The sequence below is a fragment of the Solanum dulcamara genome, chromosome 7 (genome assembly GCF_947179165.1).
Source record: "Solanum dulcamara chromosome 7, daSolDulc1.2, whole genome shotgun sequence".
Lineage (NCBI taxonomy): Eukaryota > Viridiplantae > Streptophyta > Magnoliopsida > Solanales > Solanaceae > Solanum > Solanum dulcamara.
This window is the reverse complement of record NC_077243.1, coordinates 75,658,172-75,683,126: the sequence shown is the minus strand read 5'-3', so window position 1 is coordinate 75,683,126 and position 24,955 is coordinate 75,658,172. Positions and strand designations below refer to the sequence as shown.

Sequence of the window (24,955 nt, the reverse complement as noted above, 5' to 3'; positions counted from 1 at the left end):
CAGAAGGAGTATATCACTAATTAACAATCAGAAGAATTCAAATTCATCAACAATTAAATTTAAACATTTGATGTGCTATCTTTATTAAATTAAAGGAACACATAATCTTCAATAATTGTTTTACTATTGTTGAATAGTTCTACTTTAGTATTTGAGAAAAATACATTTTAAAGGACTTTTAAAAAGTTTGGTCATATTAATTGCTATTCAAAAGTGTTTTTAAAATTTATTGGTAAAACATAAATTATTTCTCACTTAAAATTCTTTTTAGAAAAGCACTTTTAAAATAAAATAATTCAAAATAAGTTGATTCTAGAAGTTTGTGCAAATAGGCTATAAATTGACTTTAGTAATAGCAATTATATATATCCACGTTAGTTTACTTCCGATAAGTATTGCACAGTTATAAGCATTGAACATTATGCACTCAAGGGTATGGCATAACAATCAATGAAGTGTTTGAGAGCAATGAGATCTCATGTTCAAATTTCAGCGGAGATAAAGAAAATATTAAGTGATTCTTCATATTTGTCCTAGTCTTGGTAGACGAAAGTTGGTTGGACACCGCGGTCATTAAAAAGGGTGAAAATCAATTACACCCCTGAACTTTACTTTACAAATCAAACTCATCCCTCAACTTATTTAGAAATAATCGTTCTCTCCCCTTTTTCCTAATTGATTTTTTAAAATGTATATTCTACCCTTACATTATCAACCTTTAATTTCGTCCAAAAAAGGAAAAAATATTGATTGACTATATAATTTAATGTCATTCTATAATGAAATAAATTAGCATAATAAAAAATATAATGTTATTAATTTTCACGAAATCTATAATGTAATAACCTTTTAAACATATTTTGATGCAAGTAATAAAAAATAATTAATAAAAATAAAAATATTTCATAATAATTTCTTAAAAGATTATCTATTTATATTGTAAATAAATTTTAAATTATAATTTACAAAATATTTCATTAGTGACAATCAAAATTCATTTATCTACATATATAATAGTGAATAAAGAGTTGTTTGGTGTGAGATATAAAGTATAATAATATCAAGATAAATGTAACGACCTATTCCGTCGTTACTAAGAATATCTATGGTAAAGATATACAAATCTAATTTATCATAAGATTATGATCAATTCCTTGGTATGCTAGTGCATTAGTTGTGAATTAAGGTCGTACAATGCCCTATCACAAAGTTAAGTAGAAAGTGCCTTTCCGATTTGGTTTCGGACTTGAGTTTTTATTAAGGTCAATATCAAACGACCATAGCTCTTAGCCTATAATGAATTAGGTGGCCCATGACCTATCAAATTAAATGTATATGGCACCAAGTTTGCCTCATTTGGAGTTCGGAGAAAAAAATTATGCCTATTTTACTGAACAATGTTCGAGCTGAGGCGCCATGGTTGGATGGGACCCGCCATGACGGAATTTGACGAATCAGAATTAAAAAGAGGCAAATTTTTATCATCTCCTTCTTTATTCAAGTGCCAAAATAGATGAGGGTTACCCTATAAACCCCCCAAAAGCTGCTCTAGTCTTAGAGAGAAGGGAGGAAGCGAATTCTAGCGCAAGAAAGGCTACAATCCGCAGATTTCAGGCCTATATCCATTGTTTCTCCTTCTGAAAGTCAGGAATTGTGCTATTATCCTCATACAGCTATTTGGGGCTCAGGTAGGCTAGACTTTCTCAATGGAGTAGTTATAAATTCGTTTTCATCGCTTAATATAATGTAGATTGACGGGAGATTTCATGCCTAGGTCTTCGGGCACAGAGTCTGGATGGTTAAATGATTAACAATTGTTGTTTAGAGTTGAAATGTATGTTGTGGGTCATGATTATTATGTGACTAGTGATAAAGGTTTAATCTTTGAATGTTAACTTTAGTGAAACTATTTAGAAGGTCAGTGACTCTTGTGAGATTAAGTGTAGACAATAGCTGAGTCATAACGAAATCCTGAGATTTGAGGGTTATGGCTATTGGGGTGCATATAGGCATGGGCTTATACAATAATTGTGTGTGTTCATTCTAATTATTCCCTGTAGTAACTTGAGTAAGGCGAATCACGAAATAAAGAGTGAATGTGAATGACTTTGTGTTGATAAACCTCATGTAAAGAACCTATTTGAAATAATTAAAAGTGAAAAGATAAGTCTCATGCAAAGAACCTATTTGAAATTAAAGTATACTTTAAAAAAATATTCTTATTATTTTATAAAATAAACGTAATTTTTTAAAAATAATTAAAAGTGAAAAGATAAAAATATTTATAAAAGAGAAAAAAGATAAAAAGTTTAAAATGAGGAGGGAAATAAATATTTTACAAAGAAAGAAATGAAAAATTAAATATATATATATATATATATATATATATATATATATATATATATATATATATATATATATATATATATATAAGTTTTGATGTCAATAATTATGTGTACTAACAAATTATAAATAGTCCAATTAAAAAAGAACATGTGTCCAAATTTTTTTGTTGTTCACTTGCCTTCAAGAGAGTGTGGACACTCTCTATGCCATGTCAATTTTAAGGTGTATTTATTCCCTTTTAAAATAGTTTAGAGATAATATATGACCTTCGTTAAGTTTATGTATGTTGATGGAATTTCAGTTACGGTTATAATTTAGGGGTACTTATATCTTGTCCCTATACTTAAATAAGACTATCCAAACGACAAATTATTTGAAATAAGATCTGGAGACATAAACTTTTTCTTTATATACCGTGATCAAACTCCTTTGTCATAATAAAATAAATCATTTTGTATTTGAGTCATTTATTTTTGCATATATTACTTGCATTTATTTTTTTCAAATAACCATTTTGACATGACATGTTTCAAAATACTCTATGACATATTTAGAAATCGATATGTTGCAGCGTGTATAATTCAAACTCATAATACAATATTAAAAGCTAACATGTAAGGGACAAATAAAATGCTAATAGACAAAATATCTTTAATCAAAATCATTGCAAAGTCCATGTAGTACGTACCATTATTGAAACAAACTAATAACATCAAAAAAAATAATTAAAGGACATATAATAAGAATTTAAATTTTTTATTTTGTTGCATAGGGCTTCGATAAAAGATATTATCTGAAGATGATATTTATGAAGCACTAGATCAGTTATCTGCATCCTTTAGTGGGGATTGTAGGGAAGACGAAGTTCCATTTTCTAGCTTCTTCAATTGGACATTCAGAAAAACCTCACCAGTCTTTAACAAATCTTCAAACCTGGTTATGTCCTCTGCATTGAATTGGTGCATGGGCTCCCACCAACCTCCAGTTCTAGTCTCGTTCATTTGGTCTATAGAACGCATTTTTTTCTTTGCGGCTTTTTCTCTTGCATCAAATTCATTTAGCCTATCGTTGTTTTGAATTACATTGTTACGTATCTCCGCAGCAACAACTTGAGTATCTAGATCTAATTCTTTGGTGGGATTTATAAAACGATCAATGACTGCATCAATAGTCGGATGAACAAATGAATACGGTTTACCAGTTGGAGAAGAAAGAACTATTCCAAGATCGACACCACATTCTCTTACAAGTTCACTGCCTTTTTTATATAAGCCTGAACGACGTTTAGAAAATGATGCGTATCGATTAGCTTCTTTTTTTATTTTCTCTAATGGAATTTTTTGACGTCCTGCTGTTTTCTTACCCTCCATGCTAGAATGAAATAAAATATATTGATAAATTATTTGCAAGAAATGTGACTTACAAAAAAATGAAATATCATGACTATTTATACACATAGATTGAAAATTTATTCACCATGATAATTAAATTTCAAGCCAAATATTGTAATGGAAAGTAATCTTTTTTTCATATTGAAAGTTTTAGAAGTAAATTTATATTAAAATGATACTCAAAATTTGATTTTATTGTAAATGAATCTGAAAGTTTTAATTTAAAATAGGTAAATTATTTAATATACTAAATGAATTTATCAATTAGTGATTAACCATTTTGAATATAATTTGATGGTTCATTAATTGTATACCAAAATCTTTCAATTCCTTTATAGTAACTAAATCAAAATTTTCACTTGCTCAATATCATTTAACTTGAAAAGAAAAATATATTAATATACTTACCGTTTTAAACATACATGGATCCTTCACTTATATTGATATTCATATAATTTGCAATGTCATTTAATATAATTAAAAATTTAAATTTATTGGTAAATGCCTTAATAAATAACTATAATGAAAATCAAACTTTCAATGCATATTAAAATAACCAAATCTAAAATTTAACTTAGATTATAAAATATTTTAATGTGCTTACTAATATAAGAGAAAAACTTCTATATTTTATGACTAATTATGTTACGATCCGAAATTGGTTATGATGACACTTGCTCTATCCCACCATGACAAGTCAACCTAAACCCAACGAATGCGAAAAACAACGAAAGTACTAAATAGATCAAATATACAAAAGCGAAAGACTTAAATAAACTCAAATAACCCCCAACAACATCTGGTTGTCAAGTGTACAAGTCACTAGTAAACACAGAAGTGAAAGATAAATACAAGTCTCAAATGTCTTTATATCTCAAATAGAACAAAGCATAAGTAAAGGGACAAGGGAGATCGGCGGGCGTCAATCAACTGCCTCTCAAAGTCACCTTGAAGCCTTGGATGAAAAGGAAAAGGCTCAAACTCACGGTCTAGGCTCGAAATCTACACAAGTGTAGAAAAAAAGGGTTGAGTACCAAAAAACACGATACTCATCAAGCCAACTAATAACAGTAAGCAAATCTAATAGAACACAGGAATTTCTTTCATTCCAACTGAACCTCCACAGCTACAACCTGCACTGAAATCAGCCCAATCTAGAATTTATAATACACAATTCAAATAAAGTTCCATAGTCAAAATTAAACCATCACAAGCCAGGAATCAGAAGTATCACATGGATAAGTCACAAGAATCAATATACCACACATAAATATGCAAGGATGCTCATGCATAATTAATAGTCGAGCATCAGTCACATTCGCCGACAATGACCTCATTTTCACACTTTTGTCGGAAATGACCTCAGCTTCACACTCTCGCTGAAAATGACCTCGGCATCATACAATCGCCGATAATGACATCGGCATCTTACACTCTCATCGAAAATGACATCGACAACACAATCTCGCCGAAATTGACCTCGACATCTCACATGTCCATCTCATCACAGTGTTTAAGAACAAAAATGCAATTTAGCATGTTCATACAATAATGAAAAAATGACAAGTTCACGAAGTTCACAACACAATGAAGCTATCAAAGCAATTTATCAAATACATATCCACATCAAGATCAAGACATTTCACACTTCTCAATCATAAGATTAGCACACATTACCTTTTTGTTAATCCCATTTATTAATTTAGATTATTCATATGAGAAAAATAACCCTTCAGCTCATTCCTATTACTGTCCAACACATACAAGAAAAGAAATTCGAGGATTCTATAAGATTTACAGAGTTTTAGAAGTTCACTTGCCTTAACCAAATCACGATCTATCACACATTTGAGCCTACCCTTTCAGAATAGTATCCAAAATATCACAATCTAATCAAATAACGATTCACATTAAGATTCTAACACCAAATTCACCAAATTCAGACAAACGGGCCAAAACGACTAAAAATTCTAATTTCGTAAACGAGGTTCAAATTAGAAAATTTATACATGAAAATATTCCTTAAAGCATTTGGAATCCATTAATGAAATCCATTTCAAAAATAGAGTTGTATTCACTATTCAACTCATAATCACCATTTTTAATTTGAAAACTCAAGTTTTTGAAAACCCCAAATTTACCAATAAAGATTTCAATTTTTGATGTTAAAATCACATTTGATACTAGGGAATTGAAGAATTAGGGTCAAAAAAACTTAGCCAAATGATTTCCAGCAAGAACCCCTTCAAAAATCGTCTCAAGAATATTTCTCAAACTAAAAAATGAAGGAAATGAGATTAAACCTCGGCCAAAATCCTATCTGCAGGGATCTCTTTCGCAACACTCGCTTAAGTGATCCCTTGATCACTTTCGTTTGATCACTTTCGTGAGGCCCGCAAAAACCCCAATATTCGTGTTCAAGATAAGGTGTTCGCTTAAGCGAAGGTCGCTTTTGCGAACCACCCTCGCGATTGCGAGGCCTGCAGCCAGGTCACAACAAATCTTTTCACAAGGACTAAATATTCTCATAAAGGACCTTCGAGATTTGATTGGAATCCTATACTCACAAATCATATATGCAGTCCTATTAAATTTGATGTTTCGGACTCAATTAATTAGTCAGAACTCAAATTTGAAGTCTCTTTGATCCAAAATTCAATAAGTCGCAATTAAACTAACTTAAGAGGGACCTCTCAAAAATCAACCAAGACCTCACCTTGGCCTAAAATCATCTCCCTGATTCAATGAAATCGTCGGAAATCTGTTCCAATCATCCTAACTTCGAATGTTGACTAAATTGAACTCAAAGGCCAAAATCTCAACAATTTCCAACTTATGACCTCAAATCCACGGTACAACCCCAAATCTGAAACCGACAACATTCCTAGATCAAATTTTGCATTCCGGAGTTGATGAAATGGATGAAATTTTATTTCGAGACTGGTAATTTCGATTGTTGCCAAAAATCTATTTTAAACCACTTGAGCATTTAAGAACTCAAAATTTCTACAAGTCTTAATTTTTCGGAGAAATTCCAAAATCAACTTTGAAAACTGATTAAATATGACTCGAGATAAACCGTCATTTCATGAAATTTTCAAAAAATGACCTTCAGGATCGTTTTTTTTTTTTTTTGAAATGCATTAACAATTAAAAAGTTGAATTTTAGTGCAACCTTTTACAGTAAAGACATTTGATTTCACTCTCTTGTATTGACTATATGTCCCTTTTGACATTAACTTACCCCACACCCACAGACGAGCCATTGAAATGAAGTAATAGTACATGGCATTATTAGTGATATTGTCCATTTTGAATTAGTCATATACGATTTTATAAAAATAAATATTTTAAAAGATCACTCAATTATGATAAATTATGTAACAAAGTCATTAAATTTTATTTTATATCAAATTAATCACTCAGAAATTTGTCAACTAAATAAAATCACTCAACTAAATTTGTCATGAAAAAACTCACTTTATCATTAGCATTTTGGATTTGGGAAATATTACCCTTTCACATTTTGACTGAGACCATAAACCCTCTCAATTTAAAATCAATGGCTAGAAATGAGTTGAATTTATTGCTATATTTTTAAATGTCAAAAACGATCCTCAAGTTAAATAATACAAGAAATGAATCAATATTATTTTCTACTTTCAAGGCTAAGGAGTTCGGAAATAACCACTCGTAGAAGAGGTTGTGGTAAGGACTACGTACACTTTATCCTCTCTAAACCCACTTAATGAGATTTTACTGAATATGTTATTGTAATTTCAAAGCTAAGGGAATATACGTGTATCAATCAATGTATTATATTCTACTCTAAATGAGATATTATTATCTTAGAAGTGCTAATGTCATGCCACCTTGTTGAAATAGAATTATTAAAAAAAGATATTAACGACTGAACTAATTCACAACAAGTTGTTTCTCGAACTCAAATGTTAAAAGAGATAAAGTGTGATTTTATTATAACAAATTTGATAGAGTGATTTTATAAGATAAACACTTTAAGTTGAGTGACTTTATTGATACAAAATAAAGTTCATGATTCTTCTACATAATTTTTCATATTTAAATGATCTTTTGAGATATTTACTCACTTTAAAATGTTTCTCGCACTCAAATGTTACGGAGGTAAAGTGAGGTATAAAACTTGCTTTTTTATATATCCAATATGATCTTTCCCGTATTTTGTAGATGAGAGATTCGTTTAGGTGTCACATACACTCCTAAGGACTCAACATCCTCCCTGAGGTTTGCTCGGGGTGATTATGATACCATATGTAATACCTTAACATACGATTTGGATCTACGCCTTCACGACTTTAAAATGTGTCTGTATGATATAGGACTTTCTTCTTACAAATCCAACATCTCTCACGTAAGTTCATTTTGAGACTCTTCGAGATGATAATTCAAGGCCTACAATAACAATTTAACAAAACAAACAAATAAATCTCAAAAGATGAAGCCCAATAGGCCTCACAATTTTTTTTCTCGAGCTGTGTACGTCGTCGTTGAAGCTTTTCATATAAAATTGTGCTTTATTTTATAAAATTCTTTGATTTACATTCCTATATGAGATTTATACCTAGATGAGACTGAGGGTGTTCATCCACCCCTTCGATAAAATATTATATTTATACATAAAATAATTTTTTAAAGGGTTTGATGGACCCTTGCACTTATATGAGGGTTAAGTAGACGGGTCCAGAATACAAACTCATACAAGTACAAGGGTCCATCAGACCATTTCGTCTTTTAAAAATATAAATATAGGTTTTGAATCCCCTAAATACAAGAGTAAAGGTTGGATTGGTGGTGCAAGAGTTTAATATTCTTCTTGAGCTTCTAAGTAATCTCAAAACACTATATTTATATTTTTCGAACCCCCTTAATGAAAATTCTGAATCCGGCATTGATTGTTACATATTATTTAATAATGAGATAAGGGTCAAAAACACATTTAAACTATCTTTTTTTTTCCTGAGTTTCATATCTAAACTATTGGAAGTGTAAGTTTCATACCTAAACTATTACTTATTAGTTTGAGAAACACACTTTAGTGACATGTGTAATACACTTCAGTGGCATGTGTAATACACTCTCTCTAATTTTTTGAAAAAATCTTGCCACATAGCATTCCACATGGATAAAATATTCAACCTTGATAAAAATTTATAAACTATTAATATTAGTTAAAAGTTAAAGACTAAAGTATTTCTATCCCCAAAAAGAAAAAAATACTTTTTTATAAAAGAAATTACTTTTTTAAGAAGAAATTATTTTTTAAAAAACTAAAATTTAAAATATTTTGCTCACACACTCCACCACTTTCCCCCACACAAAATCAACGTCATTTTATTTTTTAAAATTTTCTAAAGTTCTTTTATAAAATATTTTTAAAAAATTCATACTCTACCCCTCCCCCACCTCCTTCCTAAAAAATGTTATTATTTTTTTTTTAAAATAAAATAAAATTATACCCACCCCATCTAACCCACCGCTCTTAATTTATATTTATTTTTTTATATTTTCTCGTTTTGTGTTAGATATGTACATATATTTTTAGGAAAATATTTTTTTCTACTTGTGTACCGAATATAACAAAAATAAAAAATTATTTTAAGAAAAGTTTTGCGTCAAGTAAAAAATATTTTTCTAAAATCATATATATATATATATATATATCTAACACAAAAAGAGAAAAAAATTAAAAGCGAAGAATTAGGTGGGTCGGGGTAGATTTTTTTATAAAAAAATATCTAAATTATTAGTTGAAAGAAGGGGAAGGGGGATATTAAGTAAGAATTTTTTTTAAAAATTTTATAAAAGAAATTTAATAAATAAAAATAAAAATAAAAATTAGGGGGTGGGGTTACGATGAGAGAAAGTGGTGGAGTGAGACAATAAGTATATTTTATTTTATAACTTTTTTTGGCGGAAGATAGTAATATTTTAATCTTTATTTTTAACTTATTCTAATAACTTATTTAATGTTTGTTAAGGTGAAATATTTTGTCCATGTGGAGTGTGATATGATGATTTTTTTTAAAATGAAAGATGGAGTGTAGTATACACATAATGATGACAGTCAAATAAAAAAGAGATGTGTGTTTCTCAAACTAATAAATGATAGTTTAAATACGGAACTCACACTTTCAGTAGTTTATATATGAAACTCAAAAAAAAAAATGTTCAAGTGTGTTTTTGATATTTATCTATTTAACTGGTAAAGTTACTGCCATGTGACCAGGAGGTCACGGGTTCAAGCCTTGGAAACAGCCTCTGGCAGAAATGCAAGGTAAGGCTGCGTACAACAGACCCTTGTGGTCGGGCCCTTCCCCGGACCCTGCGCATAGCGGGAGCTTAAGTGCACCGGGCTGCCCTTTTTTATATTCTATTGTATTATACTGTATTATTTAATATAAATACAACGTATGAATAAATAATAACATTTTTTATCATTATATAGTGTTACACGTCAATAATTTAAAAAATAAACTTATAAGAAAAATTAGGTACACAATAAAGCTACTATATAAAGGCGGAATAAAAAATTAAAAAATCAAAATTGGAAAAAAAATTAAAATAACTCTACAATCACACCATCATTACCTAAAATAAGAGTTTTTCATTATTATCTAACATGAATTTAACAATATAATATAATAAAATAAATAGCAACTATCCAAATAAAGTATTAATAATTTAATTGATCGATTATCCAAACTCTCGCCACACAAGGACTTATCACCTTTTCTATTCCCTATGGGAAAAGGTTAAAAATACTCCTGAACTATATGAAAAAGTTTAAAAATATTCTTTATCCATTTTTTGATTAAAAAATACTCTTCTATTCATTTTTTGATCTAAAAATACCCTTCTATTCACCTTTTTGGCTTACTAGAACCCTTGAAACTAACAACTTTTTCCTTATTTTTTTTTTAAAAAATATTTATTATGTCTCATTTTCTTATTAGATTAAATAAAAATCTCATTTCCACTAATTTTTTTTCATAATTTATTCAAGCCAAAAAACAATATACCTCTTCAAAAGGTGAATGAAAAAGTATTTTTAGATCAAAAAATAAATAGAAGAATATTTTTAAATCAAAAAATAAATGAAGAGTATTTTTAAATCTTTTTCAGTAATTCAGGAGTATTTTTAACTTTTTCCAAAAAACAAAAAAAAGCAAATTGCATTGGTACCCATCCTCCAGACAACGCGTGTTTGGAGAACAGTATCATCGTCGTCATTTTTTCACCTCCCCAATTTCTCTTCTTCATCCATAGCCCATCGGAAGCAACCAATTTTTTTCTCATTAATAAATTTGCAAAGGTGCCTCTTTTTTCTCTACCTTTTTGGAATTTTTCTTTACAAAATGTATCTAATTTTTCTTTAATTTACCTGTTATTTTTTTTCTTCATTGGGAATTTCACGGCTAAATCATCTTGATCTCGTGTCTATTTTGGTTCAATTTATCTTTAAGATGGATTATTGAGTATTGGAGAGGAAATAATGAAATGGGTATTTGGGAATGATGATCAAAAAAAAAAACCTCAAAAATTATTGAGTATTAGAGAATGAAATAGGGGAAATGATTTAGAAGATTTATGTAATGACTCCAATTTTTTTTTTTTTTTGATTTTGTTTTGTTGTTGTACTACTGCTGTGTTGGGAGTTTGCTGGGTAATAGTAGGAAGGGTTTAATATCATTTTTGTTTTTTGTTCATGATCTTGATAAGATTTTTTATGATAAAATTATATTTTCTCTCTTGGGAAGAAGTTGGGTTTTTCCTCTTTTTTCTAGGTGGCTTTAGATATTTGAGGGAGGAATAATCTATAAAGATTCTATCTTGGGGTTCAATTGGATTAGTTAAAGAAGAGAAATTGAAAGTTGGGATGGGCTAAAAATGCTGTCTTTAGTATTGTCTGAACTCACTGCTAAATGAAACATTTCATAAACTATAAAGATTCTATCTTGGAGGTCTATTGGATTAGTTAAAGAAGCCAAATTGAAAGTTTGGATGGACTAAAAATGGTGTCTTTAGCTATGTTTGCTTGGACTCTCCAAAAGTGTTGCCGCACCCATGTCGGATTCTCCAAAACTACACTACTTTTGGAGTATCCCGACATGCACCCGTCGACGACATTTTTGAAGAGTCCGAGCAACATAGGTCTTTAGTATTTTCTGAATTCGCTGCTAAATGAAACATTTCGTGAACTGTAAAGATTCTATCTTGGAGTTCTGATGGATTAGTTAAAGAAGCCAAGTTGAAAGTTTGGGTGGACTAAAAATGCTGTCTTTAGTGTTGTCTGAACTCACTGCTAAATGAAACATTTTGTAAATTATAAAGATTCTATCTTGGAGTTCTATTGGATTAGTTAAAGAAGCCAATTTGAAAGTTTGGGTGGACTAAAAATGCTGTCTTTAGTATTGTCTGAACTAAATGCCAAAAGAAACATTTTTTACTTTCTGAACATCTGACTATTCTTGGTGTAGTTTATATGAATTCTTTTGATTTATCTAAAAGAAGGAAGATATTTTAGTTTCTTCGCTTGGGTATGCAACTGGCGGATTTGGCAATGAATTAGTATGATCTCATAGTGTCTTTTGCTAAGAGTTTATCCAGAACTGTAGTATAAATATAACTTATAGATTCAAAGGTAGGGTTAAGGTGTGCGTACATCCTACGCTCCTCAGTGCCCACTTGTGGAATTATGCTGGGTATGTTGTTGTTGTTGTTGTTGATTCACATTATGAATTTCTGAAGTTTGATGTCAAAGAAACACTGATAGAGGTTGCGTATAAGAGCACTATCTTGTTAGTGTAGTTTCTTGTTTTTCTTTCCCAATTTCTATGTGCAAGTTTTCTTTTTTCTCTAGGGAGAATATGTACATTTTTCTTCTCATCTTACAGCAAAATTTACGCATTGTCTGTCTGTTAGAGATTTTGTTTTGTATTTTTCTGACTTAAGTTGGAAGTGCACTGCACTGCAATGAACCTGTTCATGTATTTATGATGCATTATCTGAGTATCAAGCACTGTGTTGTAGTGATTGAAGTTACGAGTTGATTGGTTTGAAGGTATTGGAAAGGAAGGAATGGAGCGGTGATAAAAGATAGTACATTTTTTGTCAAAATAACTGTCTTATTCTTTATTTGCTTTTAATTCTTTTTCTTCCTCCAACATTGCTAATCAATATCTTAGTCTTCTGATATGGTCTTAGTGAGATTCTTTCATCCAATTGTGCTATACTTGTTGATACTTCCTAATATTGCCCGTTTGGCCATAAAAAATTGTGAAATTTGAAAAAAGTAGTTTTTTGTTTTCAAAGTGAAAAATGATATTTGGAAATTGGAGTTGTGTTTGACTATGAATACCAATTGGAGTTGTTTTTGGATTTTTGTGAGTGATTGGAGTGAAAAAAGTGAAAACAACTTTTTGGTGTTCAAGTTGAATTCCGGAATTTTCTGAAATTTTATGTCCAAACATGATTTTCTGGAATTCAACTCCGGAAAAAAGTAAAAAATATTCATGGCCAAATGGCCACTTTGATGATCTAAGTTCCTAATTTGAATTTACAGCACAGGTAATGGCGGTGGAGGAAGATATTGATCTTTCAGATTTGAAGTACCAACTGAGCCAAACACATGTTAGTTGGAAACAAGAGATGGAGGGAAGCCAGTCCCAAGTCGATGCCTTGCAAGCCAAACTATTAGATGTAAAAGCTTGTATTCAGGGGTCAGAAGAAGATACAAAGAAAGAGTTAAATGTTCTTTGGAGCAGAGTCAGAACTGCTGCAACATTAATGATGTATTTGAAAGCTAAAGCCAGAGTCATGGCTGTTCCTGATTTGGCTTCCACGTCATGCGGTATAAAGGAACGATATGGAATAGGGCTTATAGATAAAAATGGTGTACCGTTGTCCAGTTGGTCAAGGGACATAGATCTCTCGTCTTTTGATGATGCTGATGATGCAACATTGATTAGACTTACAAGTACACTAGATTCTTTTGATGACCTAGATGGATCTTATATGAGCGAATTACTCAGAAGTGTACAATTGGTTACATATGTTATGGAAAATCTTGTCAAGAGGGTTATAATGGCTGAATCTGAAACTGCTTTAGAGAAGGAGAAGGTAACAATAGGTCAGGAAGAGATTCAAAGAAGGGCACTTCAGATTGAAAACATGTCTACTAAGTTAGAAGAGATGGAAAGGTTTGCTTTGGGTACAAATTGTATCTTGAATGAGATGCGCCAGAGAGTTGAAGATTTGGTCGAAGAGACTTCTAGACAGAGGCAACGAGCTGCAGAAAATGAGCAGGAGCTTTGTTGTGTTAAGAGAGACTTTGAATCTCTGAAATCCTATGTCAGTAGTCTCATTAGTGTCAGAGAAACTCTTCTGTCATCAGAAAAGCAATTCCAGACAATTGAAAGGCTTTTTGAACGGTCAGTGTATCCCTTTCGCTGGAACAGAATTTCCGTTATCATAAAGTGATGATAGATCTGTTTACATTTGTTCTCTGAGTAATAATGGTCAGTGTGCCTGTGATGTCAGAAGAGATTGCATAATATATATATATATATATATATATATATATATATATATATATTTATTTATTTTTTTTGACATTGGTAACTGTTTCTATTTCTGTAACACAATACATGGGTTGTACTGAAACCATATTTACAAAAGATATCAAAAATTTATTGTCCTTTCCCTATAATGAGTCTAAGGCATCAATGATAGAGACAGTATCATTAGAGTATATCTGGTTACACCTAAAACATACAGTCAAAATGAATTGATAGAGACAGTATCATTAGAGTATATCTGGTTTCACCAAAAATATAAAGTCAAAATACAATTCATTTCGACTTCTTGTATAGTATTCTCCATAATCTCAAAAACTCTTAAGGTTCCTCTCCTTCCATATTGTCCACCATATAGGTGCAGGTACAATTCTCCAGTTGTTCCTGTTCTTAGCCTGTACTCCTGCTTCTTCCTAACTGTGTAATGCTTCTGTGATTTTCCCTGGCGTGGACCAAGATATGTTGACTTGTGACCTTGCATTGTATAAATAGATGGACCACTGTTTCTGCAGTTTCCCATAGAAAAAACATCTGGAACATAAAATGATCCCCCTCTTCATCAAGTTATCTTGTGTCAGTACAACTTCATTTGCCAATAACCAAACAAAGCAAGCTACTTTGTGCGGGATTTTGGCTTTCCAAATGTGTTTCCAAGGCCATTGGAGTATTTGCTGGTTTGGTTGGTTCATCTTCCTATAGGCTACATTTCCTTTAGAAGTCCCATTACTATTTCCTTGCCACTGTAGGATGTCTTCTCCTGCCTTCAAACCACTAAATTGGTCAATGGTGCTGAAGAATTCTGTTATCATTGAGGTATCTCCTGAACACAAAATTCCACCCTTGAGGTGTCCACAATTTTGCTATTGTGCTCTGTTGATGTAAAACTAAGCTGTAAATATCTGGGAATAGTGTCTCCATGTTGCCTGCTTCATGCCAATCTTCCTTTCAGAATGCAGTTTTGACTCCATCTGCCACTTTGATTGCATAATATATTGTTTAATGATATGTCTTGATACTTGCAATGCAGCTTACCAAGAGTATATACCTTGCAATTTCTTATAGCACATCTTTCTGAATCAATAGGGTTAGAATCTAAGTATGCACCCAACATTATACATATATGTTTTCTGAACAAGTTACCAATTCGCTTAAGACTTTGAATTTATGTCCAACTATTTTTTCCACCCATATTTCTCCACGTCACCAGAGTGTTATCTGGTGGAGTGGGTTATAATTAATTTCCAATGTCTTCGACTATGGGTCATATGATTCTTACCATGTATCAGGAGGCACTAGGTTGTCTGAGGCTTGATTTCATTGATATGTACAAAAAATTATAAAATGAAATGAACTACATGGATTAAGAATGAGGAATCATCCTTCTTTATAGTGCTAAGGTTTTAAGGTTGAATATACACTAGCGTTATGGCATGTCCTAGGGCACAAAACTTAGTACTAGAAGGTTGGAGTGCAGGTTTGTAAAAGCTCTTCTTTGTTCCACTTGTAAAAGCACAGTACCAATGGAACTATGAAAGTTGTGATTAGTCATCTTTTACAATTTCTTTTGAGAATGATAAGATTTTATAAGCCCCACTTGTGGGATTACACTATGTTTTTATTGTTGGTAAGATTTTATAAAAAGAAGCAGTGAAGCACAATCAGTCCTTTACATCACTCTAGGAAGTTGAGAAAGTCTTAACATTTTTTCTGCTGTATTAGCATCTTCTAGTCTACACCAAAAAGCCCAAAAAAAAACATTTATATTTCAATGTATGTATATCTTCATATTTGCTTTTGAAAAATCTTTGATTCTTTTCTTTCCAAATCACCGACCATATGCAGTAAGGAATGGTCTCCTAGGTTCTTCTTTTCTCCTTCCGGATACTCTTACCAGTCCAACAATGCAGCATTTGTTTGTTAGTTCTAGGCATCACCCAGCTTAACTTGAAAAATGTTAAAAAAACAGATTCCACATTTGATTTGTGATGCTACAATGCAAAAATACATGATTATCATCCTCATTCTTTTCACACTGTAGACATCTACTATAATTAATTATGTCCCTTCTCTGTAAGGACTGTTGTGTAAGAAGTGCTTCATATGTGAGAGTCTAACATAAACATGCCACCTTGTATGGTGCCCTGGACCTCCATATCTGCCTCCAAGGCCACAAGTTGTAATTCTGATCCAATGTATTGGAGGTCATTTGGAATTTGTATAATCCCATAAAGTGGGGTCCGGGGAGGGTAGAGTGTACGCATACCTTACCCCTACTTTGATGGCAAACTGTTTCTGGTAGACCCTCGGCTCAAGAAAAAACAGTCGAAACAGTATGACAAAAGAAATAACGGAAGTGAAGAAGCCATGGCACAATACTATAGAAAGCATGTGACAAATCATTTTGAACAGTAATTACAACAAAATAATACGACAAGCAAAATGCAAGAATCAACAAATAATAACAGAAATCGAGGGACAAGAATCTACAGGAGTAATGATATAACTATTAGTATGGAAGGATAAGCTAGACAACATTCTACTACCTATTAACCTTCTACTCTAATATGTGTCCTCCACAACCTCCTATCTACGGTTATGTTCTCGGTAACCTAAAATTGTGCGATGGCTTGTCTAATCATCTTTTCCTAATACTTCTTTGAGTAACCTCTGCCCCTTTTAAAACCATCCATAGCTACCCTCTCACACCTCCGCCACCCAAACCATCTCTCGCTTTCTGCTTCTTGTCCTCCACTGAAGCCACTCTTATCTTGCCAGATATATCTTCATTTATAATCCTATCCCTCCTAGTTTGCTCACACATCTATTCCATCATTCTTATTTCCACAACTTCCATCTTCTGAACGTGCCTCAATCACCCTGCCTGTGTGAATTGAACGAACTTAAAAGTACAACCAGCTTACAATCTGTTCCATACAACATAGTTGGTCTAACCACCACCCTTTAGAGCTTGCTTTTAATTTTTGGTGGTACCTCCTTTTCACACAAGACTCCAGATGTGAGCCTCCATTTCATCCAAACAACACCAATACAATGTGTGTAACATCATCGTTAATCTCTCCATTTCCTTAATAATAGATCCAAGATACTTGGAAATTTCTCTCTTTTGGATGACTTGTGTATCAAGCCTTACTTCCACGCTAGCCTCATTTGTTATGTTACTGTACTTGCACTCCAAATATTCTGTTTTAATCTTGCTCATTCAAAACCCTTTAGACTCCAAGGTCGGTCTCCAAACATCCAGCTTAGCGTTTAACTCCATTGCGAGTCTCGTCAATTAAAACTGTCATCTACAAATAACATACATTGTGGCACCTCTCCATTGGATATGTCGCGTCAGTTCATCCATCATCAAGGAAAACAAAAATGGTGGTGCAACCCCATCATAACTAGAAGTGCTCCGGCCTCTGGGTCTTCTCCCACTATCCTTATCTGTGTCTTGGCTCCATCATGCATATCCTTGATCCGCCCTAGTGTACACCGCAAGTACCCCTCTAGCCTTTAAGCATCTCGATAGAACCTCCCTTGGGATTTTGTCGTAAGCCTTTTCTAGGCCGATGAATCTCATGTGTAAGTCTTTTCTCTCCCTATATTGCTCCACCAGTATACTTACAAGATGAATGACTTCTGTAGTTGAGTTATCCGACATGAATCCGAATTGCTTCACGTTAATAGCTACGCCCCTTCTCACCTTTTTCTCCACCCACTATAGTTGTAGCAAATTTAAATGTCACCCTTGTTTCTTGTATGACGGGATCATTGTACTCCACCTCCATTCTTTGGGCATTTTTGTCGTCTTAAAAACGACATTAAACAACCCAATTAGCCACTTTGTGCCTGCGCTTTTCCAAAATTCCATCGAGATCTCATCTGGCCCGATTGCTCTTCCCTTACACTTTTACGAATAGCACCCTTAACCTCCTCAACCTTTATACACCTACAATATCCAAAATCACAATGCCTCTCAGAGTTCTCTAAATTCCCTAGCACAAAATGTCTATGTTCCCCTTTTTGTTTAAGAGTTTATGGAAGTATGACTGTCATCTTCGTCTAGTGAGTGTCTCCTCCACTAGTATTTTGCCTTCTCGTCCTTGATGCACTTCATTTGGTCCAGGTCATGGGCCCTCCTTTCGCTCACTAGGCTAGCCTGTAAAATTTCTTATCCCCAGCTTTGTTCTCTAATTCAACATACAGGCGTTCAAAAGCCGCCGTAATCGCTAACTTCGCCTCTAATTCAACATTCTTCCCATCCACTTCATCAAAAAAAAAGAAGAAGAAGAGAACCTATCTACTTCCCAGTCATTGCAATTTCTCCTGAAACTTAGCTCCCATCCAGTACTAGATCTACATTGTGCCACAGTATCATGGGTATGCCTCACTAAATGATAAAGATCTGGAAATAGTTCCTTCAGAGGGGAGTGTCCTATCGATGCATTATGGCCCAAAAAGAGTTGAGCCACCATTACCAACCAAAATATGTGTTTCTAACAAAGTCATTCCACAAACTTCTTATATGTTTCCAAACACTGACCCCATGTGCTGAGTTATTAATTTTGGTTCTTCAGTTATGCTCTTTTCCGTACTCTTTGGTAACCACCACTTTTCATAACGCTCCTTCATTTTGATTGAATCTCCATAACCATTTGAAGAGTAAGCCCTTTCTGGTATTTAAGATTTTCACTCCCATTCGTCCTTGCTTCTTGTTCAATTTGACTATCCTCCAATTACCTAGGTGGGATGCTTTTTTCTCCTTGTTTCTCCTCCAGAGAAACTCACTTCTTATAGTATATAGTCTCTTTTCCACCTTGGCAGGCATTGGAGAAAGAGATATTGCATGTGTAGGAAATGAGTCCAAATACTATTAAGGAGCACCAACCTGCCTCCCAAAGATAAGTATTGTCTTTTCCAATTAGTGAGTCTTTTATCAGAGTTCTACAGAATATTCTTCCATATTACTGAAGCTTTGAATATTTTTTTTGAAATGGTTAACATCACTGAAGCTTTGTAATTTGGCACCTAAAGGAAGTTCCAGATATACTGCTGGCAAGCTCACAGTGTTACGCCTAAGTATTGTTGCCAACTCCTGTAAATTCTATATTACATTTACTGGAATCAAGTCTCTTAGTAAGACTAATGTGAAGACCTGACACTCCAGAAAATCAGCAAGATCAGCCTCAGGACTTGAGCCCCTTTTGCCTCACATAGAACTAAGGTATCATCTGCATACGTAATGTGGGTAATAAAATTGTCTGTTTGGCACCTATTATCAGCACTGAAGCCCTGGATCCACCACCATTGTTCTGCTACCTTCAGCATACTACTGAGACTCTCCATAACAAGAATAAAATGAAAGGGGTATCTGGGATTCCATTGTCTTAATCCTCTATAAGCCCAGAAAAAGCCTTCTGGGGTTCCATTGATAATCACAGAAAATCTAATAGTTGAAATACACACTTGGATCCATTTTATCCGCTTATTACCAAATCCCAAAGCCTTTAAAAGATTAAATAGGAACTCCCAATTAACATGATCGTATGCCTCAAGTCTAGCTTGCAGATGACTCAAGGCTTCCCTTGTTTCTTTCTGGTGTCCAAAAGATCTTTAGCAATTAACTCAACATCCATGATTTGCCTCCTTTGATGAAAGTCATGTGAGTATCACCAACAAGCTTAGCCAATGACTCTTATCAATCTTTCAGTAAGGAGTTTGGCAGTGTACTCAGGATTTGAGGACTTCTTTTCATCGTCTGTGAATTGGTTGGGCTGAAGCGAGAGAGAGCTTCTCGGTAGGGGTTGCTCCCAACCAAACTAATTGGTCCGAAGTCCTTCCATTTCTTCTGCTACTGCTTTTTTAGGAATAAGAGAAATAAAAGAGGCACTGAAAAGTTCTTCTCTAACTTCTTTTTTTTTGAGAGTTGGTAAGTTTGTCCTCAGCATTAGGATATGCTGGCCACCTTCAAAATTCATCACAAAAATTACAAATTTCCTATCAACTCTACAATTTGGTCTACATCCACTATACGTTATCGTTTACACCAAAAAAGTAAAGATACTAAACAATTCCATTTTACTTTGTGAATGGAATTGGATCTATCTTGATAACATCTTCCGTTCCTTTCTCTCCACACAGACCACCATATACATGATGGTATCAACTTCCACCATCTCTTTTGAGTCTTGCTTCCCCCTCTTCTGCTCCAAGAACTGAATAGATTAGCTGTGTGCTCTGGCATGGTCCAACTTTGACCGGTGATGTTGAGAAAAAGTTCCCAGAGCTGTGCTGTGAACTTGCAATGTAGGAATAGGTGACTGTTTGTTTCTCCAGTTAGATTACATAGAAAACATCTTGGTACCAGTGTCCTTCCTTTCTTCTGAAGGACTTCTTGGGTATGGTAAAAGTGAAATAAAGCCGCCATTATGTCTTCCTTGATTATTAACCAACATATTTGATAGAATGCCATAGAAAATCTATCTTTTCCAGGAGTCTCGTCCCCTGCCAACTACTAGTAACATTATAAACTTCTTCCTCATTAAAAGGGCCCTGAGGAATGTCCTCCTCTACTGACAGGTGAGGAAGGTTGTCTGGTTGAAATCCCAGGTCTCCACCTTTCAAGACAGAATTGGTAGGAGTCCTTCAGTAAAGTAATTGCTCCGAAAATTTCAAACACCAATCTTGACTCTTATAATTTGCCAAATGTTGTTCTGGTTCATATTAGATAATGTTCTTTTTTCTTTCTCAATTAAAGCACTCATCGTATAAATGTATACCCTTCACTACTTTAGTGGTCACAATTGGGAGCTTGCAGAGTTTACTAGGAGACCTGGAGTTCTTGAAAGTTTTTTTTTTGTTTCTTTTTTCATGAGGATTGTTTCTCCCTGCTCCCCGGTGGGGGGGGGGGGGTTATTCTGTTCTATGTTTATCTGCTTCTTTTATCTGGATGTTCTTCGTTTACTGGGCAAAGAATTCCCTTTGGCCCTTACAGGTTAAGTGAAGAATTATCTAGCCAGATATAAACTCAAATCTTGAAGTTCTTTAGGTTAGTTGATAAAATTATCAGCATTATTATTCTGAAAAAGGGAGAGCATGTCTTTGGTCCTATCGGTATTTGAGCTATTATGAGTTTGAACTTTTTATTTATTCTGAGAAGGTAACATAGTATGAGTTGGAACTTTGTGCTCCTTACACTCTCTGCTGCAATCCTGCAATCGGGCTATGTGATCTTACAACTGGCTTTGTGGGCTTCTCTTAAATTCCGCTTTGCTAATGCTGATAATAGTGTTATAAATCTTTGTATCTCATACTAATTGATGCACGAGAACAGACGTCTGAGTACATCTAGTGGCTAATACTTGTATTCTCTTCTCCGGCATATTAAGAGAATAATCTCTGCACTGGTGTTGCGTGTCTATCAGAAACCACCTCTCTACCTCCACAAGATATAGGGGTAAAGTCTGTACACTTTACCCTCCCTAGATCCCACATTGTGGGATTCACCGAGTATGTTGTTGTTATGCAATCTCTGTACTGGTGGAGTAGTAATCCTCGCAAGAACTACATTGACAAAGTCCGTCTTATATGTCATCGTTTACATGAAACAGTGTATTATAGTAATTATAACAGACGGTTTAAGTCCCATATCTCTGATTTTTTGTACTCTGTTTTATGTGAACCAGGTTAGCTGCAAAGACAACTCAATTGGAGAGTGAGAAAATGCAGAAAGAGGCTCAAGTCCAAAAGCTTCTGGAAGAGAATGTGAAGTTGACAACTCTCCTTGACAAGAAAGAAGCACAGCTCTTGGCCATGAATGAACAATGCAAGGTTATGGCACTTAGTGCTTCTAATAATTGAATTCTATGAGATCTTTTATTCAATGAATGAATGCATCTTTGAGAGGAATATGCACCTATAGTTGTACTGTTGTATTTGCTCATTAGGTGAAGTAATTCAACTAATAACCAGATGAACTTTGTTATTAAATTTAATGGAAAACTGTGCTGCACCGTTTTTTGTGCATTGTCGTTTTACTTCTTTGCAAGGACAACTACGCTTCAGTCCTAAACAAGTTGGAGTCGGCTTTAAAGTTGGAGTTGGCTTTATGAATCCTGGTTTCTACTTTTGCCACTCTGCATTTTAGACATGCTATTATTTCATAATGTTATGCTCCTACCTAAGGGGCAGAACATCGTGTGAATATATTATTTATATCATCTGTGGTCACTTGCAGCACCGGTTTGTTCTTGTCGAAGAAAATCTCTGTCGAGTGAGTTCTCGTGAAAATCTCTATCGAGTGACTTCTCGTTAGAAGCGAAATCTAGGATCTAGAGTCTGTGAATTCAGAACGAGTGTAGTCTTATTATATTCATATGTTTTGAATATATTTTTGGAATGTGTGGAGAATGTGCAAATCAGGGAGAAAGTTTATGGAATAGAGTTTGCGAAGTGCTTTAAAATAGATGATATTCAGAAATTGGCATAACCATGCTTTTTGTTATAAATGTATTTGTTGTGTTATAGTGAATGTCTAATTTGTTTCTTTGGAGAAAAGTTAGAATATTAGTTACTGACCAAATCAGTTTTTCATTTAAATAAAGGGGTTCTCTTCATTGTATAATAATTCTTCAAGACAAATAAGAAGTCTTTTCTCTTTTTATATAATAATTCTTCAAGACAAATAAGAAGTCTTTTCTCTTCTTATTTTTTGTGTGTGATCTTTACTCTTTAGGTTATATATAAAATTCACTACATTTTTTACAAATATTAAATTTGAATCCATTATTCCAAAATTAAAATGTGAGTGCTAACGACCTAAAAGTTGAACTTGTTATGCTTAAATCCTAAATCGACTTCCAACCCATACTGGTGGAATGTAATATGTACCAGGTGAAATAGTCGAATAATGTGCAAGCTAGCTCCACTTAAGGTTGGCTAGCAGTGACAACATTCTTAACGGAGGCATATGTTTATATTTCACATCATATTATATCATAAATTATATCCTATATCCTTAAAGAACTTATGCCCTCCTAGGCACAACCTCAATTTCTAGGAATAAAAATTAAAGAACAATCCATTTAAAGGGTAAATCGTGTCATTTGCTCCTTAATGTGATTGCCTCTTTATTTTTGCTTTTGTTTGGGTTTCGTGTCAGCCACAATTTTTTAAGCTTTCTCTATTCAATTTTTCACACTTGTATAGCTTGTAGCATTAGTTGAACGAGAGTTTTTGAGCAATGTTAAAGTTATTTTAGTGTGATTATACATATAAAGTTTGAGTCGAGGGATCAACTATCGATATTTACATCAGGGCAGACTGCTTATAAGAGGCACATGAAACCTAGGTTTGAAGCTTATGAATTCGAGATTCGTATTCCGTTTAAGTTAATGTATTCTAATTAATTAACAATTGCTATATGTTCAATGAATTTTTGAAGACAAATAGTTCTTGAACTCGAACAAACCCGTAAGCTAGCTCTCTCCTGGCGCACATTACAACACCTTAACCGATCCAATTCAGCCGGTTTTTGAAACGATGTGCTGCCTTCTGACACCCCAATTTAATCGGTTTTTTCTCTCGGTAATGAGCCTTATGTGAAAACGAGATGCTTCATGCACCAGCTACTTTTACTTTTTTAGGCTTGTAGCATTAGTTGCATGATGTAATGTTGGAATGCTCTTTTCAATAGGTGCAAAAAACTCATATAGCTAAGTTGCTGAGCATCATAGATGAGTCAAATGAAGACATTAACTAAACATAGAGTGTTGATTAGAGTACATAGATACATCATAAATATAATGTCTATCAAATAAAAAGAACATGTGATGTTTTCATGTACATGAACAAGCTCATCTCAGAAAAGAAAATGAAAAAGTACATTCATCTCCTTTTTTATCACCACATCACTGTCAAAATTAATCTCCCATGACCTGCATATACTAGAGTCCTTTTCATCCCTTTGATCCCTATGTTGTGGATAATGTGAACATGTTTTTTTTTCTAGACAAAATTAAATAGAGGCAGATTCAAAATTTGAACATTATAAGTTTCAGTTCAGGATTCTACCATAATTCATTTGATTTACTTTATTTAGATTCAATTATATGTACTTATTTCGTGATTTTTTTTTAACACATAATAGAGTTCGAGCTAAAACTACTTTGAGTTTCCATTTTTTACATTGTTGTACTGGTGAATTTATGTCCATGTCTCAGTGTGTGACTTTGTTCTTCTGGGTCACATTATTGTTTTGGAAACAAAGTAATGGGCCATCTTTCTCACTTATTAATTTTTGTGTGTTCAAAGATTTTGTCTCATTAGCTGTGTTCTAGTTGTTGCATGTCCATTGTCTAAAAGTGCCTACAATCTAGGAGGAATTTAGGGTTGATGATGTATGAAATATTATTGAGAATGTAACATGAGTATGGTTGGTTCTTTGCACCTAATTTTGATGTAGCAGTTATATTTTGATTCATTTTTTTTAAGTGTTTCATAATTTGACCTTGAACCTCTTTTATATGACGGGTGTTGCGGATGTATTGGGGCATTGCTTTGCTATGCGCCATTCATGGTAGTATTGTAGAAAATACTTTA

At 33.4% G+C, this 24,955-nt stretch overlaps 2 protein-coding genes across 3 annotated transcripts; one reads left to right on the top strand and one right to left on the bottom strand.

Moving 5' to 3' along the window:
* Window positions 1-3,167: 3,167 nt before the first annotated feature.
* Window positions 3,168-3,716, bottom strand: LOC129894883 (agamous-like MADS-box protein AGL62). Its single transcript, XM_055970491.1, has one exon. It carries the CDS (start codon window positions 3,714-3,716, stop codon window positions 3,168-3,170), a length of 549 nt encoding a protein of 182 aa, XP_055826466.1.
* A 7,228-nt stretch (window positions 3,717-10,944) lies between these two features.
* Window positions 10,945-22,381, top strand: LOC129894225 (uncharacterized). 2 transcript variants are annotated; one of them, XM_055969807.1, is made up of 3 exons: window positions 10,945-11,088; window positions 13,344-14,206; window positions 22,042-22,381. In XM_055969807.1, exons 2-3 carry the CDS (start codon window positions 13,347-13,349, stop codon window positions 22,214-22,216), a joined length of 1,035 nt encoding a protein of 344 aa, XP_055825782.1. In that variant the 5' UTR covers window positions 10,945-11,088; window positions 13,344-13,346; the 3' UTR covers window positions 22,217-22,381. The 2 variants fall into 2 exon arrangements, with proteins under 2 accessions (XP_055825782.1, XP_055825783.1); XM_055969808.1 differs by having other exon boundaries at window positions 13,339-14,206.
* The last annotated feature ends 2,574 nt before the right edge of the window (window positions 22,382-24,955 follow it).

Bases quoted from the DNA above. Each gene is read 5' to 3' on its own strand.
- LOC129894883 (XM_055970491.1), bottom strand. From the start codon at position 3,716: ATGGAGGGTAAGAAAACAGCAGGACGTCAAAAAATTCCATTAGAGAAA.
- LOC129894225 (XM_055969807.1), top strand. From the start codon at position 13,347: ATGGCGGTGGAGGAAGATATTGATCTTTCAGATTTGAAGTACCAACTG. The intron at 14,207-22,041 runs GTCAGTGTATCC...TATGTGAACCAG, and splicing joins ATTGAAAGGCTTTTTGAACG to GTTAGCTGCAAAGACAACTC.